Genomic DNA, 21,367 nt, shown 5'->3' on the forward strand with positions numbered 1-21,367 from the left:
AATTTTTCACAGTCTTTGCTGGTAATTAATAGGTTCTACAAGGACATTCATGAGGAACGTATGAATGTTTGAATGTAAATTATGCAAAGGCTACAGTCTCTGGTAGAGTACTGTTGAGCAAATATGTAAGAATGAGTTAATATGTCCAACTGTGCAAGATGTTACAGATGCATTTTATAGGTTTATCTGAGTCTAGCCAGAAATTAAAATCTGGAATTTTGCCACTTACCGTTTTAGCCTTTAAAAAAAAATGCAATTGCCTTATTCCAACCACTACAACAAAACTAACGTTACAGGCCTATTACAGTATCTCATTTGGATTTTCACATTAACGTCACCTACCCAGAATTTCTATGAAATACAATCCGCTGCTGAATTGAGCAATATGATATGACTGACCTAGCAGGATACATCACCATGAGTTTCCGCCTTTAGTCCAGTTCCCAAAGTGTTAACTTCCTCGTTCCTTTAAAAAGTGACGTCACGCTGGGATCACATGGTCAAATTGCCAGATTACCTTTGGTGTGGGACCAGGATTTCGAAAACCGGAATGGCTACTTTGAAACAATTATGGCTATATTCCGTAAATGAAGGAACATTTGATAGTCACATGATGAGTAAGATCAGACTGTGAATATTCATAGGCACCGGCTTTATATTCTGTCACCAGACCACTGCTTGTAAACATGGAAGTCCTTGGAAATTCGGTGTATTCGGAAGATCTTTGCTCAAGTAAATTAGGAGGTGACAGCAAACCGGGACAGCTCTAAGAACAGCTTTTAAACGATTTTAAAGATTCTAGACAACACACTGTTTGTTGAACAGACAGTTTATTAGGGATTGTAATTTTAGTTTAGTTTAAAAAACAAACAAACTTGTCACCCGGCCTGCAGTTAGGTTGAGTTTTCAGTCTCGGGTATCGATTTTAGCTAGATAGGCTATTTTCAGGCATGGCGGTGTGAACATTTTATAATGGTCAATAGGTCTAGTTTGATCGGTGTATTTTAGGCGCGCACATTGCAACTATGATTTTGTAAGGTTAAAACAAGGCGGTTTAAAGCTATTTTAAATAATCAAGACAACGAATCTAGCGAACTCCACTGAAAATGAGGTCTTCGTTGGCTCCAGGCATTAAACTCATTACCTCTTTCTCCAGAGACAGCTGGTAAGTAACGTAAACTGTCAGACCAAATCGAAAGGTGATCACACCAAAAGTAGCTGAATACGGGCTGATTTCCATTTTATATTGTAAGGGGTCAGGCGTATGAGTTTCATTACAACTATCATGTCATGGCAGTAGCGCTCCTAGAGTGAATTTGCCGGCTGAGATTGTTGAGATTGTCTTTGTTCCTGAAGTGAATAGGCTGATATGTCCATAGTGCATTGAGGTGTTTTTATATAGTTTTAAATGCTTCAAAATATGGTTGTTTTTATATCAGCCCACTACTTAGTTTCAGCCCTATTAGTAGTTGTATAGGTTTCCTTTCTATAGGCCTCCCGTAGCTGCACTGCATTAGCAAATGTAAATAGGTAGTAGCCTACAGAGCCTGCATTATGTCCCCAGTAATTGCTTCCCTTGCCATGTTTTTCATAACTGTCCAGCCTTCTAGATCTACTTTGGTTACCTTGTCTCCAATAAGCCTACTACCTAATGCGTCTCAAATAATTATTGGATTTATTTTAATCTCCTTCGCATGCATTTTTGTTTAGGTACAGAGGCTTCATTCTCTTCCTCACATTCCTGTTCTACACCAGCTATCATCTGTCTCGTAAACCTATCAGTGTGGTTAAGGTAAGAGAGATGTAGCACGCTATTCCTAGTTAGTTAGCAGATTAAAGTTATGGAGTCTTGTAAACATTTCATGTCACAAGATTGATCACATTTTCTCTTGTATGTTAGAGTCAACTACACAGAAACTGTTCCAATGTCGTTCGGCCGGCTGACTTGAATGTCACCAACAATGAAACCTGGTGCGACTGGGCTCCATTTGGTGAGTTTCTAGTGTCTTCCCCACAGAAACACATCCTACAATACATAAAACACTTGTCTTCCTTCTGCCAGGTGCCAGTAATACTTACACACAGCCAGTGGGTATTACTGAGTCAGTGTGACCTTTTGTGTTTTATGTTTTCTTTCCCCAAGACCAGGACAATTATAAAACACTTTTTGGAGCAGTTGACAACTCCTTCCTTGTCGCCTATGCCATTGGCATGTTTTTCAGGTAAGGCTGCAATCAGACATTGCACTTGACATTAGTGCCTTAGCATGCATGTATGCAGTGGCCCTGAGATAGATGTGCTTTATCCCAACAGTGGCATATTCGGAGAGCGCTTGCCCCTGCGCTACTACCTCAGCACGGGAATGGTGCTCAGTGGGATTTTCACCTCGCTCTTTGGCTTGGGCTACTACTGGAACATCCACTCTATCTGGTACTACGCTTTTGTTCAGGTCAGCCCTGCTTCTCGCTTTTCTCTGCATTTGAAACGCCAGTTCTGGCCTGTCAGCTCAAACTGAAACCATCACCATGTTATGCTCAAGGGGTCTTTGATTTGAGTGCTGATTATGAAACATTGCATCAATGTGACTCAGTGCGGCAAGATTTTTATGCTTGACATACTTCACATATGCCACCACATCCTGTTAGCAGTCGGTAAGATGTGCTACCATTGGTTGTGTCTGCACAGGGGAAACTCCACCTTCACGCCAGAGAAGAATCAGATCAGGCCATCATTATCAGTGTTTTATATGGTTTAAAAAATATATAATTGACAAGCTAATTTATAGTATTTTTTATGTAAATAGTATTTTGCGTTGGTCTGACATTTGCCAGGTATTTTCACATGATGGTAGATGTTTCTAGTGTTTCTATAAACCTTCAGCCCTATAGTTAGCAGGTCTATTCCTAATGGGCCTATTAATGTGCACCATATTGCAAGTAATGATCTTTAACAACTGAAAACGTGGCCTACCTCTATTTGAAGACATTTGGGACTTGGAGATGGAAGCAGGACTGGCATTATTTCAGCCACTTCTGCATTTTGGCCTAATCACATCATCTGCTGTCTGTTGTTATCTGCAAGCTCAGATTTGTAGGTTATATATTTCTTGAAAACGAACACCATTGCAGACTATATGATTCATTTAAAAAAAATGCAGTTGAATAAAAGGGTAATGCGATGATTCTGGCGAGCTTCCTTGGGCATGATGAGCTTAAGGTGCTACATGCCCATGGCTGCAAAGTTCTAGGTTGGGCGTATGACTGAGCATGGTCAGGTGGGCAGGGGAGGATTTCAAGGCCTTGGGAGAGTAGGCACCACTTCTTGTGATTTCTTCTTCTTGTCTTTCTTCTCTGTCTTAGGCTATGAATGGACTGGTGCAGACGACAGGCTGGCCTGCAGTGGTGGCCTGCGTTGGAAACTGGTTTGGAAAGGGGAAGTGAGTGAGTCTTTCTTTCGCTCTCTCTTTCTCCATCTCTCTCTCTCTCTCTCCTCCCCCCTCTCTCTTGACATCAGTCTTGCTGACCTTGCACTATCATTGCCTGCATTTTCCACAAGCACAGCTGAGGTTAGTCGTACCACATGCCTGTGACCGCATCTTGTGACTTGGAATTGTTCTGCTATAGGGCATTTGTGGCCAAGTAATAAAGGTAACAATTGAACTCCTTTCAAATAAGGACTTTAGTAGGAGCTGTTGTTACTGTTGCCCCAGTAGCCTAGATCTAGCACAGATGAGCGAGCCAGCAGCTCCACAAAGGTCATGTGGTCCAGTTGTCAAGAGTCATGCATACAGATGTATGTTTTGCTGTACTATGAGCTACTGTGTGATAAATGAATATAAATGTGGATCTCGGGTGTCGTTGATGTTCCAGGCGTGGGTTCATCATGGGCGTATGGAACTCCCACACGTCAGTGGGGAACATCTTGGGCTCTCTGATTGCTGGTGTGTTTGTGTCGTCTGCCTGGGGGTTGTCCTTCATCGTGCCTGGCATCATCATCGCCTCCACAGGAGTCTTGTGCTTCTTCTTCCTGGTTGAACGTGAGTGGGCTATAGGTTATTCACTGAGTTGATGAAGTGTCTCTGAATTCAAGTGATCTGACCTTGAGAAAGTGACGAGGCACTAACTTTCGTAGAGCCGTTGTGGTAATAGTATGAACGTTTATTATACTTACAGAGTGCTTTTAATCAATGTAGTTAGAACCCCCATCAGACATATCTCCATCTCATTCTCCATCTGTGAACTAAGTTGAAATGTCATATCCACACACTCAATGTTGTTTTTTCTTCACATAGACCCTGATGATGTCAACTGTGTACCCCCACAGCATCATGTAAGTATTAAGTACACCGCCCCAGAATCTCTCAGGCCGCACAAGTTCTTTGATATGACTTTTCACCCAAAACGACCATCAGCATGATTGAGTCCTGACTGTGTTTGTGGGCTCTGTGCAGGAGAGCACGGAGCAGGAGCCTCTGCTGAGAAACTCCTCCAGTAACGAGGAGATCTTCAGCAGCCCTCCGCCTGGCACGGAGACCAGCGTAGTGGAGCGCTCAGAAGACCCCGCCGAGGCCATCAGCTTTTGTGGGGCCCTGAAAATCCCTGTGAGTTTTGGTGAACTTGTTATTGCCGATGACAAAAAGCACACCGTTTGTGGCGTCGTTCTGCGCCAGTATGGTTTCACTGTAACTAGAGAAGGGGCGACGCTAGATAAACACTGGGGAAAGATCATATTTAAACAGGATTTTTCCATTAACCCCAGATGCAGCCCATCATCCAGTTGACCAGGCATGGGAAATTAACTCTACTTTAAATGTGTGTATATATATATATATATAAAACTTTAAGCAACCCCAAAATAAATGACACTGTGTTCTGTCTTACCACAGGGTGTCATGGAGTTCTCCCTCTGTCTGCTGTTTGCCAAGCTGGTCAGCTATACCTTCCTCTACTGGCTTCCTCTGTATATAGCAAATGTTGGTAAGAATAGCTTCTCACTTTCGTCTTCTTTTCTTTAATGTCCTTAGATCCCCATATCTTTAGTGTCCTACACATCCCTGAAGCCATATGCCACTCAGCATGCGGGTAACATGTGTGTTTGATGTTCTTGTAGCTCACTTTGACCCCAAGGGAGCAGGAGACATGTCAACCTTATTTGATGTTGGAGGAATAGTGGGTAAGTCAACAAGTTTGTCCCTTCACTTTTGATCGAAATTTACAGTTCATTTCATACCCAGGGTGCACACACGTTATTGTTATGTTAGGTTAGGTTTTAGTTGTTGCTTTGTGACAAGTGAGAACCCCCTATTTTTCTTCATCAGATGTAGCTACTGTAATTTTTTGCGGAAATAGCTACTAGTTAAAAGACCCTATTCTGTACAAAGTTTATTAAAATGCGCTATGTTACAAGAGAGGCAATACTTACTGAATGCTTAATGTGTTGCGTCATACGCGTGTTAAGGGGGGATCCTTGCTGGAGTGGTGTCAGACTACACTGGAGGAAGAGCCTCTACCTGCTGCGTGATGCTGATCTTTGCTGCCCCAATGGTGAGTCTGCACAGCTGAAGTCGTCCAACAGGTTCATCTCATACCTTTAGACTATTTCTAACATGGCAGTAGTAAAGATTCAATTAATTTCCTCTTCTTCTTTTTCCATTTCCTTTTGCCACACAACAGACTGCAGTGCTCTGTAGGTAGTGCACTTTTCAATGTCCCTGTTTCTTTCATTGTTAGGATTCATTGTTCATTGTTAGGATGTTTACTTTGTGTAATGGTCTTACATGTTACACAGAGATAGGCATGGGGCGCTAACTAGGATGAGGAAGTGGAGCTTGCTCTCCTGAAAACTTCTGCAATTAGAACATACGTTAGTGGCGTGTCCATATTGATTTCAAATGGCAAATCCAGTGCTGTTAGTAGTAAAGGGACATTATGAAGGAGCATGTGAGGTCTTGGACCATTGTGGTCTAGCACCCTGAAAGCTATTTACTTTAAAATATATTATTTATATTTAAAATATCGTGGGCTATGACGAGAAAACGTTTAGTGTGTAAGTGTTTGTTTCAGACTTTTCTCAGAGCAGCCCCTTTTCTGCTCTAATGGTGAACGTGAGGGATGAAAAATGAGAAGTGAAAGGAAAAATTGGCCGCATTTCTTCTGTCCAGTAGCACCAACCGCAGTTTCAAGAGCAGGTGTTAGCGCTCGAGCGAGAGCACAGCAGTCATTTTGCACCTCTGCTTCAAGTTTGCCTTTGGATTAGAACAAGGGTGAAAAATCTATACGCAAATCTGAAAGTGTGCCTCAGTTTACCAGCCATTCTGTGCAAACAACTGTGGAGAGTTCTCTAACCTCTGGTCTTCCTCTCCCCCAAAGCTGTTTCTCTACAACCACGTTGGCGCGAATGGTGTGCCCACCACAGTCGGTAAATTCTCCTTTTTTTTGTGTTCATATGTTTTCATTCCTTCAACAGTTTAGTCAACTATGTTCTGACACATTTGTGGCACCAGTCTCAAGATTTATGTTTACTTAAGTAAAGTTCTCCCACATGGTGTGTTATTGATTGACCCCACTGCATGGATGGATGGTCTGTGTGGGAGCCCCAGGTGGTGTCTATTCTAATGTGACTGCTCTTTGACAGGTATGCTGCTTGTGTGTGGAGCGCTGGTCAACGGGCCATACGCTCTCATCACCACGGCCGTCTCAGCTGACCTGGTAAGCCCCCTCATGCTTGGAGCACGTGAACGCCCAGAGCAGGGCCAGAGAGGTTAACTCAAGTCAGATGTTTGTGTCCAGTTGAGTGCAGTTTGAACTACGGTCAGATTAAGAGGCTTAATTTTGTTTTTCTCTCGTCGGCAGGGAACCCACGAGTGTCTGAGAGGAAACTCCAGAGCTTTGTCAACGGTGACGGCCATTATTGACGGGACGGGATCAATAGGTAAGAGGGCAGAGGGGTTTTGCTGATCGATCTCCTGATCTAGTCTTGATCTTGAAATGTACGACACGCATTCAATTAGCTCGAAGGATGTCTAAAGTTACTCCTTTAGAGGTCACATTATTATCTACACTCTGTAGTGACAGAATCTAAATAAGCACGCTAAAGTTGAAGACGGGACTGGAAGACGAAGTCAGGTTTCTGGAGTTTATTTCGGCGTGGAGACCCCCTCTCAGCTGGTGCTTAGAGAAAGGCCTACCTGATAGCAGAATGTGTTGGCATTTATATATTTCAGTCAGTTAGGATACAATAGGGGAGGGGATGGCCACACCTATAAGTGAGAGGAAGGGGGAGACAGTGGGGTGAGTGGTTCACCTATGGGGGGAGGGGGGTAAACCAGGGTACAAAGGATTTGAGCAGGGCGGAGGCTATCTGGGGGGGGGGGAGGGGTTCACATGCCACTTGTTCAAATGATGAAAAATGATTTAAAATGAGTTGCAGATACAAAATAAGGAGTTAATGTCTTACAACAACAGAATAGCAATATTTCCAGTTCCATCAGTCCCCTATATGAGCATTTGTATGCTCACACAATAACCACCATGCAACAGCCAATCAGAGCAGGAAACATCAATATATGTTACAGATACAAATTATTCAGAATAACAGTAGAATATCTATTTTGCAGTTCCATCAGTCCCATATATGAGCATTTATATGCTCACAAAAGAACCACCATGCAACAACAAATCAGGCCAGGAAAACATCAATATGCGGTTCCATCAGTAGTGATCTGCAAGCGACTAAACAGTTCACTCAGGCCTTGACACTTTATACTTTGTTGCATTCCGTGTCTTTATCTCTAAAGCTGCCACAGCAAATGTCTACATCATGAGTTGAGTAGTGAAAACAGTAGAAGTCTGTCCAAAACCCACCAGAGGTTGATAGAAATGGTTGGTTCCTGATCGATCTCCTGATCTAGTCTTGATCTTGAAATGTACGACACTCATTTTCTCTCTATATATATTACACAAATGTAATTACATTTTCACAGCCATGGGGTCTACAGTTCACATAGATGCAGCTTAAATCAGATCTCAAAGAAGGGGGGGGGGGGGGGGGGTCCAAGGGCCATGTTTTGATAATGGTATCGACTTGGAAGTAGCATTAGAGCAAAAGGCAAACTTGACATAGGGCAGTGAAATATGAGCCGCTGAAGAGGCCACAGTAATTAGCCCAGGTCGGGCCTCAACCCATGGATACAGCTGCACATTTCACATGCACCAATGTCAAAGAAGGCCACTCTTGGTTTAGTCACATTAGACTGATTAGACCTCAGTGGAGCTCTGGTAACCTTGTTCACATTAGGACCAAGAACACTCGCATTATATCTGATAGTGTTTCAGTAGTCAGTGTCATATTTTGTGATTGTTGCCCAAAATCTAGTGTGGCCTTAATTTTTTTAACAGTGGTTTAAGCATGTTACGTATGCTCACACTCAACTATGTATGTCTTCAAGCAGGCCACGTGCTACAACTGCCACTGCCTACCCTACAGCTAATCTTAAAGCACATATTTTGAATAAAATATATTCTTAACTGATTTATTGGTTGCCAATCCTAGAAAGCAAACTCCACAAATGCACTTGTTTGAGGTCTTTAGAGCGGTATGGTGACACCACACGTTGGATACAGCATTTTTCTTTTTATGACGCATGTTTGTGCTTTCTGCAACTGCTACTATTAAAGTTTTGTATAGGTACAAGAACACAGGCTTGCTATTGTTTATTGCATTGTGTTTAACCACAATCATATTTGGATAGTGAAGTAACGTCATGTTTTTGCCCATTGAAATGTTCATGCTCACATGTCCTAAAGCATTGTCACAAACTCATTTCTGTAAACCTTGGTTCTACCCATTTCTTGAAGATCCGTTAACTAGCAGATAGTAGATTTCTGGCTTTCTGCACAAATTCTGTTTGTGCTTTGATATAGGTATAATTCTCTACAGGAACTGTGGTTAGATATTATGCATTATTGTATTTTGCCACCACACTTGGTTCATTGATTCTCATTTGTCAAGACTTTTCCCCTTGTGCAATATCTTAACCGGTTCACCTGGTTGCTTGAATGTCCACCAGGTGCTGCCATAGGCCCTCTGTTGGCTGGGGTGATCTCACCAACGGGGTGGAACAACGTTTTCTACATGCTCATCACCTCAGATCTTTTGGCCTGTTTGGTGAGGAAGATTTCCAAATGTTCTCTCTCCATCTGTAAGGTCGTGTGTGTGTGTGTGTGTGTGTGTGTGTGTGTGTGTGTGTGTGTGTGTGTGTGTGTGTGTGTGTGTGTGTGTGTGTGTGTGTGTGTGTGTGTGTGTGTGTGTGTGTGTGTGTGTGTGTGTGTGTGTGTAACTGCTGAAATGTGTAACTCTGGCTCTGTCTGTCCATCCAGCTGCTCTCCAGACTGGTCTACAAGGAGATAAGAGGATGGTGTGGTTATCACACAAGGATGAGAGGGTGAGCACTTCCACCTCCTTAAGCAGACGTTTGATTAGCTCGAAGGATATCTAAAGTTACTCCTTTAGAGGTCACATCATTATCTCCACTCTACAGTGATCTGCAAACGACTGAACAGTTCACTCAGGCCTTGACACTTTATACTTTGTTGCATTCCGTGTCTTTATCTCTAAAGCTGAATAGTGAAAACAGTGGAAGTCTGTCCAAAACCCACTAGAGGTTGATAGAAATGGTTGGTTGATCAACACCTGAATGAATAGACCCATTTTAACTGCAATGGAAAGATGTAGTCAATAGTCCACACGAGGCACACACATGAATGCCCTGTGATTGTCTTGTGTGGTCCCTTACATTTCCAAAGCATTGCTATTTTTAACTACAGGCTAGCCTATGTGTAAAGTTCATCTTTACTAAATAGTTCAGTGAGGGACTAGGGGCCTTTGAACAGTCAGTTCAACTTATGTCACAACGGGTCATCTGACAGTCATCAGACAGTTTTCACTGACAGTACTTTCCATTTGAAAAGAACGCGTTCATTACATTCACATACATTAATTTGTTAGAAATGTATAAATAGCCATTCTGTAGGACACCAGAATTGGTAATGGCTTGTGGATGGACTGGCCATTCTCACTATAAGCCAACTCACACACACGCAGCTTTAGCCACTGGCACATACCACACCACACACCCTCCAATATCTAATGTTATACAATCCAATTTAATCAGACTTTTCAGACATCAAAACACATTTGCAGGAGATGCATTTCAGGGTACCAGTTACTTCACTAATTTTGACCAGAGAGTACATGGGTAGAGAACCACCCCATTAGAAGTCTATCTCAAGCAACAGCATAGGTGACTCGGTGTGAGTGAATATTGGAATAATGTCCTCATCCTCGTGAAAATAGCCTTGTTCCTCTATTACGATGAGCGTTTCCATTATGATGTGCAGAGTAATTGGCCCATTATCCCAAGGACTAGGCTTGTTGAGGCTGCGCTGATAAATGCCTGATTCATTCATTATTGGAAGTAGCCTGCCCTTTTTGAACAAGCAGTATTCATTCATTCATATGTCATACAGTTATATTGCTGACCATCAAAAGACAATTCCCAAGTACTGCCACTGCACATGAAACTTTCTACAAATTATAGAGCTGTCAATTTTCATAAAAAATCATAAAATGTCAGTTGTCACAGTTGCTGGAGGGTAATGAGGTGTCATTATTGCCAAGAATGAGCAGGTAAAAGAACACATGCGGAGCTATTACAGCACATCGTCTCCCATCGCTGCGCATTATGAACCGTTGGACCATAACCATTGGTGTACGAGTCTGATTTTCAGCAAGCTGCATTTCAGACAGTGACCAATGCAGGGGTGGACTATTGTTTGAGCAGAATGTGGGTCGTGATGGAGGAGTTGGTTCTAGTCATAATGAAAAAGCTAATTCAGTCAAATGTAAGTTAATGGTGGTGCCATTCAGTTGGCAGCTGGTGGAAGTATGGTGGGTGGGACTTCATACTTGCCTGTTTTCATGTTATTGGAGGGGCTCTGTCATGTTCAAAACAAACAAAAATCTCTTCTTTCTGATTACACCACATACAGCCTCTATATGTCTCTTTGCAGACCACTATGGACATATGAGAGAGCTCATCAGAACACAGTGTAGCCAGCCAGGGAGACAAAGCCCAACAGTAAATATATAGAATTAGCAGTTGCATCCCATCTCCCCAGCCCCATCCACTGTCAATTATCTCGTACCAAACTGTCAATTATGCTGCAAAATCTGCATGAATTAAGCCACTGACGGGAAGCGCTGCTGACCACTTTGAACAGACAATTAAAAAGTGAAGAATTTCCACCTGGGTTGCAAGTTAGCATTGGTAAGCTACCAAAGTCAAGTAGAAGGATGCAGAATTCTCACTGCTGTGAATTCAACTATGTTTGTTTAGCTGCCTGCATTTGTTTGAATTATTTTCAAAGTAAAAGAAGAATTGTGTTAAGATGACAGGATTAATTTTGGATTGTGGGTGAAAAACGGTCATAAACCTTCCTAGACTGAAGGATTGACGGGGTTAAAGGGGCACAAGGCTTTTTTTTCCTGCCACATGATTCACAGCTCAGAAGATCTGTCATTATCTGTAACCTGAAGATGACATTCCTCTCCCTCTGTTACAGGTTTAAAGAAATCTGAGGCGCAGGTCAACCAACAGAGGACTTCACTCCTGCACAGGACTATATATCACCAGCATAACAAAAGAAGGGACCAAATTATGAAGCAACACCAGCAGGACTATTGTGAATACCAAATACCTCATTTTATTCCCTTATCCAGGCCCTTGAGCTAAACTGTGGAGATTGACACTGGCAGAACCACGGTGCTTCATATCTATAACACTGCAGTCCCTTGTTAGCAATGTGTTAAGAGACTTTCATACTGGTGTTGGAACAAATTACGCGCTACAGTGAGATGAGGGAGGACTCAAAAAATAAGAGTGTAAAGCCCCCAATTACCTCCATTTCTTTAGGAGGAGAGAAGATTTTTTTATTAATATTTTTATTAACGAGTGTTTTTACAAACTAAATTATCTCTTCATGTGCCTCCCTCTCTCTGCCTGATTCAAATCCAGCTGTACTTTTACCATTAAAATCCGCCTTTTTAGTGCATTTCCTCTGGTCTCTCCTTGTATTCTCATTTATTCTATCAATTCTCTATTTTTCTGTAGAGATCACACACAAAACATGAAGTTTATTCCTCCTCACTGTCCATGCCACCACACCTGGAACTACCTGTAATATTTATGGATCAAAATCGACAGCACTCTTAGCTATTAGACATTTGGGCTATTCAACACAAGAATGCCTTCCGTGTAGAGTTTTTATAGGAATACATTTCTAAATCAGACCTAGGGAACACAAATGGTGCACCACTTCTTAAAACTAAATGCTGAAAGAGTTCTTATATGACCAATTGCCTTTTTTTCTGCGTGGAAGAATTGTTTTTTTTTTGTTTTTTTTTGTCAACACCACCAAAAGCAGATTCCGTTTTTGGATCTGAACTGTACTCACACACATAGCTTCAACAAATCTAAAAATGAAGTCTGTTAAACTTCAGAAGCGACATGTTTTGAAACCATGCAACATCTAAACAGAACTCTAGCTTTCATACAAAACATGTAGTGTTGGACGGCTCATGGAGGGTGGTGAACTAATTAACAGCAATTACACCAACAAACCTGATTAGGAGGGAAAGTAAAGAACTGAAAACCATAGTTGCTTACTAAATCATTTTAACAATTAATTTATTTTTTATTTCTCAGTTGGAATGTAGTTTGTAACTGAACAAATTAATTCATTTAGAGCTATTTACTACTGCTTTCCACAAAATGATTTAAAGTAGCCCCTCATGACAATATAGTCATAGCGAAGTGTTTATGTCTAAATGTGTCCATGCATGTGGACACTGAATGGCTAGTCATGTGATAAAGTATTGTAGGTGAATGTGACTGCAGTGGAAAATGTTTGTCGTCGCTCCTGTCATTATTTTCCATGAAGAAAACTAAATTAACACGTCCAACTGCCCTTTTTTGTTGACGCAGACAGTGTACTAAAATATCATTAATGATGGCTGGTTTAATGTATTTCCCCAAACAAATTTCCAGTCTGGAGAAAGAAAATTGTTTTGATTTCAAAACTTATGCACGCTCAGTGACATTAAATTCACTTTACTAAACAGATCTATTTCTTGCTGCATTAGAATAAGTTTAACTAAGGTAAACCCATCATGCCATCAGCACAAAAGCTTTTAGGAGATCCAGGAAGAGAGGGGAGTGAGAGGTCCAAAGCTCACTCATCCATCTGTGAACTCAAGTGGATCCGCATGAAGAACAGACCCAACAAAACTAAGGTTCATATTATTATTAATTAGGAAACTGCATATTATGAGTTTGAAAAAGGGCTACATGATAAAAGGGTTGCTGGAATTACTTTATGGACCTTTGGTATCTCCATGCACAGTAAATATTCTTTACTATAACAAATCTGAATTAAGTTTCTCTTCTCCCTTTATTTACTGAGAAGGACATGAACATGGCAGAGTTGGATCAATTAGTGCCGTCCCATGTTTTCTCACCTCCAACCCAAGCCACAACCTGTCACTATAGAAACAGCTCCTTGGCAACATCAAGGAGTGGGCTCATATTTAAGGATCTTGCAGTGATGTGTAACTCACCTTTACTTAGTCACTTGCTGCACATAATTTCCCATCAATGCTAAAGATGTATGCAGGGACATTGCTGTGGTAAGTTTTTATTTTTACTAATTCCATGCAAGTCATGACAATTTAAAAAAATTCAGTTATCTTACTATAATCCATGAAATCACCTGCTGAGGAACAGTACTGTTGAGGTTTTGTGTTTTTGTTGCATTATTATTTGTGTATTGTTACTTTTAATATGTGTTGGGCTAAATGCAAGTTACAATGTATGTTACTATTACAAAGTATAATAAGTAACCATTCACAACTTACCTTATGTTTAAGATAAATCATACACATTTCACACTGAAAACTAACAATGTAATGTATGGAATGGAATGTATTTTGAAGAAGGTGTGTGCCTGATCACTTGCTCCCACCTCTCAATGACTACTTTTCAGAGTTGCTAGTGCGCTGACACACACTTTAGCTGGTGAATAACTGTCACTGAAAAACACCACCATGGGAGCAGCTTCTTCATCCTATCATCCACGAACTCTCTACCTCAGTGTAGATGGGAAAATGCAGAAGGCAAGTTCAACTGGATAAATGGCATACATCTTAGTTCTACTTATTCAAGAATGACACATTCTCTACTGCTACAACAACAACAATAATAATAGTAGTAGAAATTGTTGACTCACAACTTGGAATTTCCCCAGTCCTACAATGATAAAAGACTTTAGAAGAATCTTAGTAAAAGAGACTAAATGAACGATGTGTTCGCTATTGTTCCTGTACCAGTTTCCTGTAGATGCAGGTTGCAGGTTGTGATATTGCCTTTCACTGTGCTTCTAGGTGATTTTTAGTCAACACTGCAGCCAGTATGACATCAGAGAACTCCTGTGTTCTTCATCAAACATTCCAAGGTAACTACAAACTCTCTCAAAATGATGCACTCTCTATATTTTCACACATGATATGACCATATATAAAGACATAAACAGGGTTTCCGTTAGCCGGTAATTACCGGTTTTTGCCTGGTAAAATTGATAAAAAAAAAAAAAGATAAATAAAAAAAACTTCCATACAGAACATAACATGTATCCTTAAACAGTACAATTGTGTTTAAAACCAAAGCAGATGAATCCATAACGGAACTACATCTTATTGTTATTATATTATTTTACTGATTAGTCGCAACGCTTCCTACTCTCTCCATCTACGTGGAGAGAATACGGATTTTATCTAATCACGTTTCATTCTCTGTGAAGCTTCAGCCTGAGCTCCGTCCTCTAGTCTACAGCCTTCGTCATTTCTGCAGTGTCATCATGGGGACTATTTTATCAAATTGTTCTATTTCAATGAGAATGGTGTAATCTATCTGAAATGTCAGCAGCTCTTTGGGTTTGTTGGATTGCCTATAATGTGACTGTAAAGGCCAGCAATCTTAAACCCTCTGATGCACAAGTGGCATATATGTAGAAGATTAAAGATTTCTGGGGGTGTTCTTTTTATTACTCTAGGACAAAAACTCACGGAGCTTTAAAAGCCTATTGACAACAAGAACAAAAAACTAAATATCCCTCCACAGGGATATAGTCCCCAGACTTGGCTAGGCTCATTCACGTCACTGGGTCAGTTTGCTCATTATTTGCCCAAATCGCGTTTTGCTGATGGGATTTATCTCATCTCATAGTGTCATCGCTTAGATAATAATCTTGTGTGGTTGTAAACTAGCCTATAGCTTGCAGCATAACATGCAAGACATATGGGTTTACCACAACCTAGCTAGCAACAGTAAACAATGCATTTCTGTCATTTTCGTCTCAGAATGTTTGAGAAACATGCATTTAAAAGCTGAACTTGTTTTCTTCAGTTTGATACCTTTCAGTTCTTCATGTATTTATGTTTTATTCTGTAGCCTGTAAAGTTCATAAAAGTCTTCAAGGATTGATTAGTGTAGTAGGATATATACTTAGGGAACAATGACTAATGTATTTTACCTCCAGCCAACAATCAACAGATCTGGACAAGTGCCCTCTATAGGCAGAGATGGGAGATAATGCTCAACATGTTCAGGGAGAAAATGGAAAACTAAAGGCCAAAATATAATCAAGAGTAAACATTGTTTAGTTCTGCCCTAAATATTTACCATTTTCTGAATATAGTCACAAAATAGAACTCACAAATTGTAGGCATACTCAAATGTTCACATACAAACAATCTGGTTCAACGTGGTCTCTTTATTTCTGTGTAAGAGAGTATTAATTACTTTAATTAAAGACTGAATCTTTATTAAAGTAATTCCTATGGCAACCTGTCTTATGTCCATTTAGGAACACGGCTATATCACTAGTTGATTCAGAAGGAGCCATGGTTCCTATATACCCCGCCATGCCTACTAACACTCCCAAGTGAGCACCTCATTGTTTCTTTTCTTTTTCATACATGAAAGCTAAACATAATAGAATTGTCTGCTTACAATGTGCTGTGAATGCTTTTCCTTTCTTAGTTGTTTATATAAAGTAGTGCCTCAGTCAGCGGGCCAAGCGGGAGGTAAGATTAGACTTTTAATTTACTGTCTGCTCCATTCATCTCAATGTATTACTATATATTCAATATATTTGTATTATATTTGTATTCAAAATAATCATATTTTTCCAGATTAAGTTCAACATGTTTGCTGTTATTCCATCAACATGGCCAATGTCCTGTACTTTTTTTTTCCCAGACAAAGAAGATATGTTTCAGAATGTTCTGACTCAGGTGGCAGATCAGTTCAGCAGGTGAAGTCTTCAGAGGAACCATTCATTGATAATGCAGAATGCATCCCATAATATCCCATGGATAGATACACTTCACTATAGGCCCGTATTAGTGCAGAGCTGCTAATAAATATTCTGATATATATGTTCTTTCTCCTCTTTGAAATATGTCAGGGCCTTTAGGATCAATGAACTGAAAACAGAGGTCACAAACAGAATGGCCATGCTCGAGAAGCGAGTTGAGTGTGAGTTTCTACCTGTTTGGTGTTACCTATGCTCACCGGCACATTGCAGCTAATTGATAAGATGTGCAACGAAAAACCGAGCAGAGATATGTATTTGCGGTGTCTTTCAGTGGAGGGTCTAAAGGTGCTTGAGATTGAGAAATGCAAGAATGACCTCAGGAGGCTACGAGATGAAATGACCTCAAGGGGAGGAGGAAGGTAAACCTTGATTGTCAAAAAAAAACCTGTTTCCGTACACTTGATTGACAGGTATAATCTAGTGCAAAGTGCTTATCCCGCAACATGATTGCAAAATCTCAGCTTTCAAAGATTCCGATGCAGGGTTGCATCAGATCATTTTAATTAAATCTAAGCCTGACTCCACCCAATGGCAAATGGTGTATTGAAGTACGGTGAATGTCATGAGCATTTCTCAATGAACTCCATTCCCCAAAATGGCTCACTATGACGCTCTGTTGTGTCTCATATGTTGATCTCTCTCCTCAGAATGAATTGTGCCTGTAAATACAACTTCTCTGATGACGGCAAAAAACTGTCTCCCAGGCGTGATGTTCCAAGCTATCCGAAGGTAAATGAGAACATGGCAAGTCAACTTGGAAGTGAGCTTTGTAATTAGGAGACCTGATCTCATAGTGTCATTTTCTATTTTTGCTTACAGTACACTCTATCCCAAGAGACAATTGAGGCTCTGAAGAAACCCACATTTGATGTCTGGCATTGGGAGCATAATGAGGTCTTTTACTCAGCTTGAACTGTCTCTGTGTTGTTGTGAGACAGCTTTGGGGTTGTTGTGAGACAGGTTTGGGGTTGGGTGATGAATGCATTTTTCTTTTATCAAAAAATATTTAAATATGTACCTCACAGGGACAGCAAGAGACTTATTACATTGAACGTTCTGTTCATTTATATGTTGTTGTTGTTGTTGTTGTTGTTGTTGTTGTTCATAGATGCTAAGCTGCCTAGAATACATGTACCATGACCTGGGACTGGTGAAGGAGTTTAGCATCAATCCAATCACACTGAAAAGATGGCTGGTAAAATATGTAGTATTATTTAATTGTGAAAAATTCCCCTCACTGTTTATTTAATGTCTTTATTCTACACCTCCATCATACAGAAGTACTAGTCAGTATTAGATTGTTGCTGTGGTTACATTAAGTTTACCGTTAAAACAATCTTAATGCGCTCAGTTAACCCATTGCTTGGTTTTAAACCTAATCTTACTTTTGTGTCTTTTCTTTTTACAGTTGAATATTCAGGAGAATTATCGTGAAAATCCCTTCCATAACTTCCGCCATTGTTTCTGTGTTAGCCAGATAATGTATGGAATGATTAATCTCTGTAACCTTCAGGTGAGCTACACGCTAAACATGTTTCGATGCGTTCATGACATACAGCTAATTGTTTGACTGACCTGTTTCAAATGTATGAACTCATGAGTTCATGTGTTATGTGTTATTTAGGAAAAACTCAGCATGACAGACATTAGCATCCTCATGACAGCAGCAGTCTGCCATGACCTGGACCACCCCGGATACAACAACACGTATGTCACCAATGTATACACCAACACCAGGTCTTTGTGTATGTCAGAAGATGACCAGCAGTTGTATAGGAACAACCAGCTTTGTAGTTGCACAGGGGGGAATTGATTGTGAGTTAATATGTATTTATTTTGCTTAGTTTGAGGATGCTCAAACTCAAATGATTTCGTTAATCAGATATCAGATTAATGCACGCACTGAGCTGGCGGTGCGATACAACGACATCTCTCCCCTGGAGAATCACCATTGCGCCGTGGCCTTCCAGATACTCTCACAGCCTGAGTGCAACATCTTTGCCAACATCGAGCCAGAGGTTTTCAAACAGATTCGACAGGTCTGTGCCCATATAAGTCCTTAACCAAGTGATCAACAGTATATTGCCTTTTCTGATCTTTTTCAAATATTTGGATGTAATTATTCTAACCCAATAGAGCTGTGATCATGTTTTTACAGGCTATAATTACACTCATACTGGCTACTGATATGGCGAGGCATGGGGAAATACTGGATTTGTTTAAAAACAAAGTGGATAACTTTGATTTCACCAATGAGGAGCATATTAAATGTGTATGTATTCACGTAGACATATGTTCACTACATATTGTCCACTACACATTTTTCACTCCTCACAGCAATTTCAAACAGGGTTGAGATTGTCTGCTTTCTTCTGCAGCTAAAGATGGTTTTGATAAAGTGCTGTGACATCTCCAATGAAGTAAGGCCAACTGAAGTAGCCGAACCATGGGTGGACTATTTGCTGGAAGAATACTTTATGCAGGTAACTAGAGTTAGTTTTAGTTTAGTTTAGTTTAGTTACTTTTTATGTACCACTTATGTTCATTTGACCAGGGTGTAGGAAACACAGATAGTCGGTGCTCAGTCTGGTATTTGGTTTTTTTCATCAGAGTGACAGGGAAAAATCTGAAGGGCTTCCCGTCGCTCCCTTCATGGATCGTGACAAAGTGACCAAACCCACAGCACAGATTGGTTTCATCAAGTTTGTGTTGATACCCATGTTCGAGACAGTCATGAAGGTATGGAGGTCCAGCGTCTCTGACGAGGTAGATTTCAGATGTTGGCGGGTGTTTCGTGGTCACACCCAACTCTCCCCCCCTTTTCTTTTTCTTCTCAGCTCTTTCCTCAGATTGAGGAAATGATGGTGCAGCCTCTACGGGACTCCCGTGACCACTATGAAGAACTGAAACAACAGAACGATGATGCCATGACTGAGGTAGCACATTTTCCCCCCCCCCACATCTCAGCTGATTTCAGAGACAGTTTGCTTAGCACAACAACTAACAGTTAGTTTCGTCTCCAGGCACAAGTGAAAAAGACAGACAGCATGCCCTTGGGAGGAAAGAAGAAATAAACCAACTTCATTTTGCTTGTGTGTAAGTAAGTTGAGAGAAAATATGTAGTGAATGTGCTGGTGTATACCCATTGTAAATCCTAAGTATTTTCACCGCAACACGGAGTAACACATCGACACCCTCTCAAATCCTGTGTTTACTCCCCCACCCATGAGAATGTTCTACAGTATCAATGCAGCCGCTCTTTCTCATGATATGTGTTTATTTATGTGATGTGTTGATGTTATATGTTATTTGTTCTAGGAATGCCCAGTGTTGTGTTACCTAGATTACCTAGTACGACAATTCTTCTAATAAATGTGGTCTCAAAAAGACCTCTACCACTACAGCCTTTTGGTCTCAAAAAGACCTCTACCACTACAACCTTTTGGTCTCAAAAAGACCTCTACCACTACAGCCTTTTGGTCTCAAAAAGACCTCTACCACTACAACCTTTTGGTCTCAAAAAGACCTCTAACACTACAACCTTTTGCCCAACAGTACCTCCTCTCCTCTCCTCTGACCCTTGCATGCTAGATAAGATTCTTTTCAGGTCACATGCTCGCATTCGGAACAATTTAGGTCAGAATGAAACATTCCTGTGGTTCCTCTCCCTCCCCACCACAATATTATCATAGTTCCTGCTGGCCCTGTACTTTGCATGACGCTACCTTTGAACACTTTGGCACCTCACATAACCCTCAACCGTTTGATTTCCCTGCTCTGTAGGGACGCTGCGCTTCGCTGAGGATCCAGACTACAGCAGTGACTGGCCTGTCCACGTCGGCCTTGGCCACTGAGACCTCCCTTGCAAAATGGACAAGTGTCCTATGAATTGTTCACACAACCCTATTCTATTCAGTAGTGGCCTTTCAGTTGTCTAAAGGCTCAATTGTAGCAGTTACACCTTCATTTAATGTAGTAACGTCTTTCTTTGTTTTCCTCACCACCTTAAAACTTCTTTGTGCAGAAAGCATTCAGTGGTTGTTGAGAGAGAAATCACATGCATGATTTTGAGGGATTTTATGGAAGTGATATTGTATTTTATTGAATCTTGTATAGATGTTAGACTGTGTGACTGTGATGTTGATTTTGTTTAGCTGCGTTTTAAATATTTGTAATTTACACATTCATTGGACAACAGATGGAGTTTCAGAGGAGATTTTACATAAACTATTGCTCAGTTAAACACCTACATCAACATACATCTATACATACTCTGTAATACCTGATGAAATCTTTGAGATCCTTGTACCATGTCAATTTTATATATATACTTACATATTGTCATAGTATGGTGTAGATACACGATTGTCTTCTGCTAAAAATCATGGCATTAATGCCTGAATGTCAATAAAGACATTTTAAACTCTGAATTAGGAGAATTCATTAAATATCAGCTGACTGACATTTCCTTTCACCATATCTAAGGTTATCGACACTTGCTTTTTTAAGAAAGCATATCAGCAAACCTATTTCCTTTCAAAGTGCATACAAGCACTGATAACAAATGTAACTAAGGCCTTTGTGGTTGCAGCGTAATCTCTCAGAGGAGGCACTCAAATCTGAGTACAAGCAAAGCTCCTCACATCCCTTCCTGTCAGGTTGGCAACGCAGTGTGTCAGGGGCACCTGTTGAGCTGTGTGTGCACTGGAAGTGTTCCTCTTAGTCACAGGTGAGAGTGACACGGCCCCTTGAGAGTGCCTGTCATTGGCAGAGGATTTTAATCCCCCCCCCCAGCGTCCCGGGGGACAAAACTGACAAAGCTTTGACACTAAAGGCGTATTTCTTTCTGCTGTTTATTGTGACATATGTGCACAGGA

General features: G+C 40.8%; 2 protein-coding genes across 3 annotated transcripts; both read left to right on the forward strand.

The window, feature by feature from the left end:
• Positions 1 to 479: 479 nt before the first annotated feature.
• slc37a2 (solute carrier family 37 member 2) lies at positions 480 to 12,110 on the forward strand. The gene is made up of 18 exons (XM_012822030.3): positions 480 to 1,165; positions 1,711 to 1,792; positions 1,901 to 1,991; positions 2,144 to 2,222; positions 2,314 to 2,449; positions 3,360 to 3,436; positions 3,870 to 4,036; positions 4,292 to 4,329; positions 4,451 to 4,600; positions 4,886 to 4,976; positions 5,110 to 5,172; positions 5,458 to 5,543; positions 6,369 to 6,417; positions 6,634 to 6,707; positions 6,852 to 6,930; positions 9,068 to 9,165; positions 9,378 to 9,442; positions 11,622 to 12,110. Exons 1-18 carry the CDS (start codon positions 1,107 to 1,109, stop codon positions 11,635 to 11,637), a joined length of 1,500 nt encoding a protein of 499 aa, XP_012677484.1. The 5' UTR covers positions 480 to 1,106; the 3' UTR covers positions 11,638 to 12,110.
• A 1,526-nt stretch (positions 12,111 to 13,636) lies between these two features.
• pde9ab (phosphodiesterase 9ab) lies at positions 13,637 to 20,920 on the forward strand. Of its 2 annotated transcripts, none has more exons than XM_031571504.1 (20): positions 13,637 to 13,743; positions 14,100 to 14,229; positions 14,497 to 14,567; positions 15,978 to 16,055; positions 16,154 to 16,197; positions 16,373 to 16,427; positions 16,581 to 16,651; positions 16,762 to 16,849; positions 17,138 to 17,219; positions 17,310 to 17,384; positions 17,599 to 17,685; positions 17,899 to 18,003; positions 18,115 to 18,197; positions 18,373 to 18,529; positions 18,649 to 18,762; positions 18,869 to 18,973; positions 19,101 to 19,229; positions 19,328 to 19,426; positions 19,514 to 19,586; positions 20,274 to 20,920. In XM_031571504.1, the coding sequence occupies exons 2-19, from the start codon at positions 14,161 to 14,163 to the stop codon at positions 19,562 to 19,564; spliced, it is 1,563 nt and encodes a 520-aa protein (XP_031427364.1). In that variant the 5' UTR covers positions 13,637 to 13,743; positions 14,100 to 14,160; the 3' UTR covers positions 19,565 to 19,586; positions 20,274 to 20,920. The 2 variants fall into 2 exon arrangements, with proteins under 2 accessions (XP_031427364.1, XP_031427365.1); XM_031571505.1 differs by having other exon boundaries at positions 16,590 to 16,651.
• The last annotated feature ends 447 nt before the right edge of the window (positions 20,921 to 21,367 follow it).

The sequence above is a fragment of the Clupea harengus genome, chromosome 8 (genome assembly GCF_900700415.2).
Source record: "Clupea harengus chromosome 8, Ch_v2.0.2, whole genome shotgun sequence".
Lineage (NCBI taxonomy): Eukaryota > Metazoa > Chordata > Actinopteri > Clupeiformes > Clupeidae > Clupea > Clupea harengus.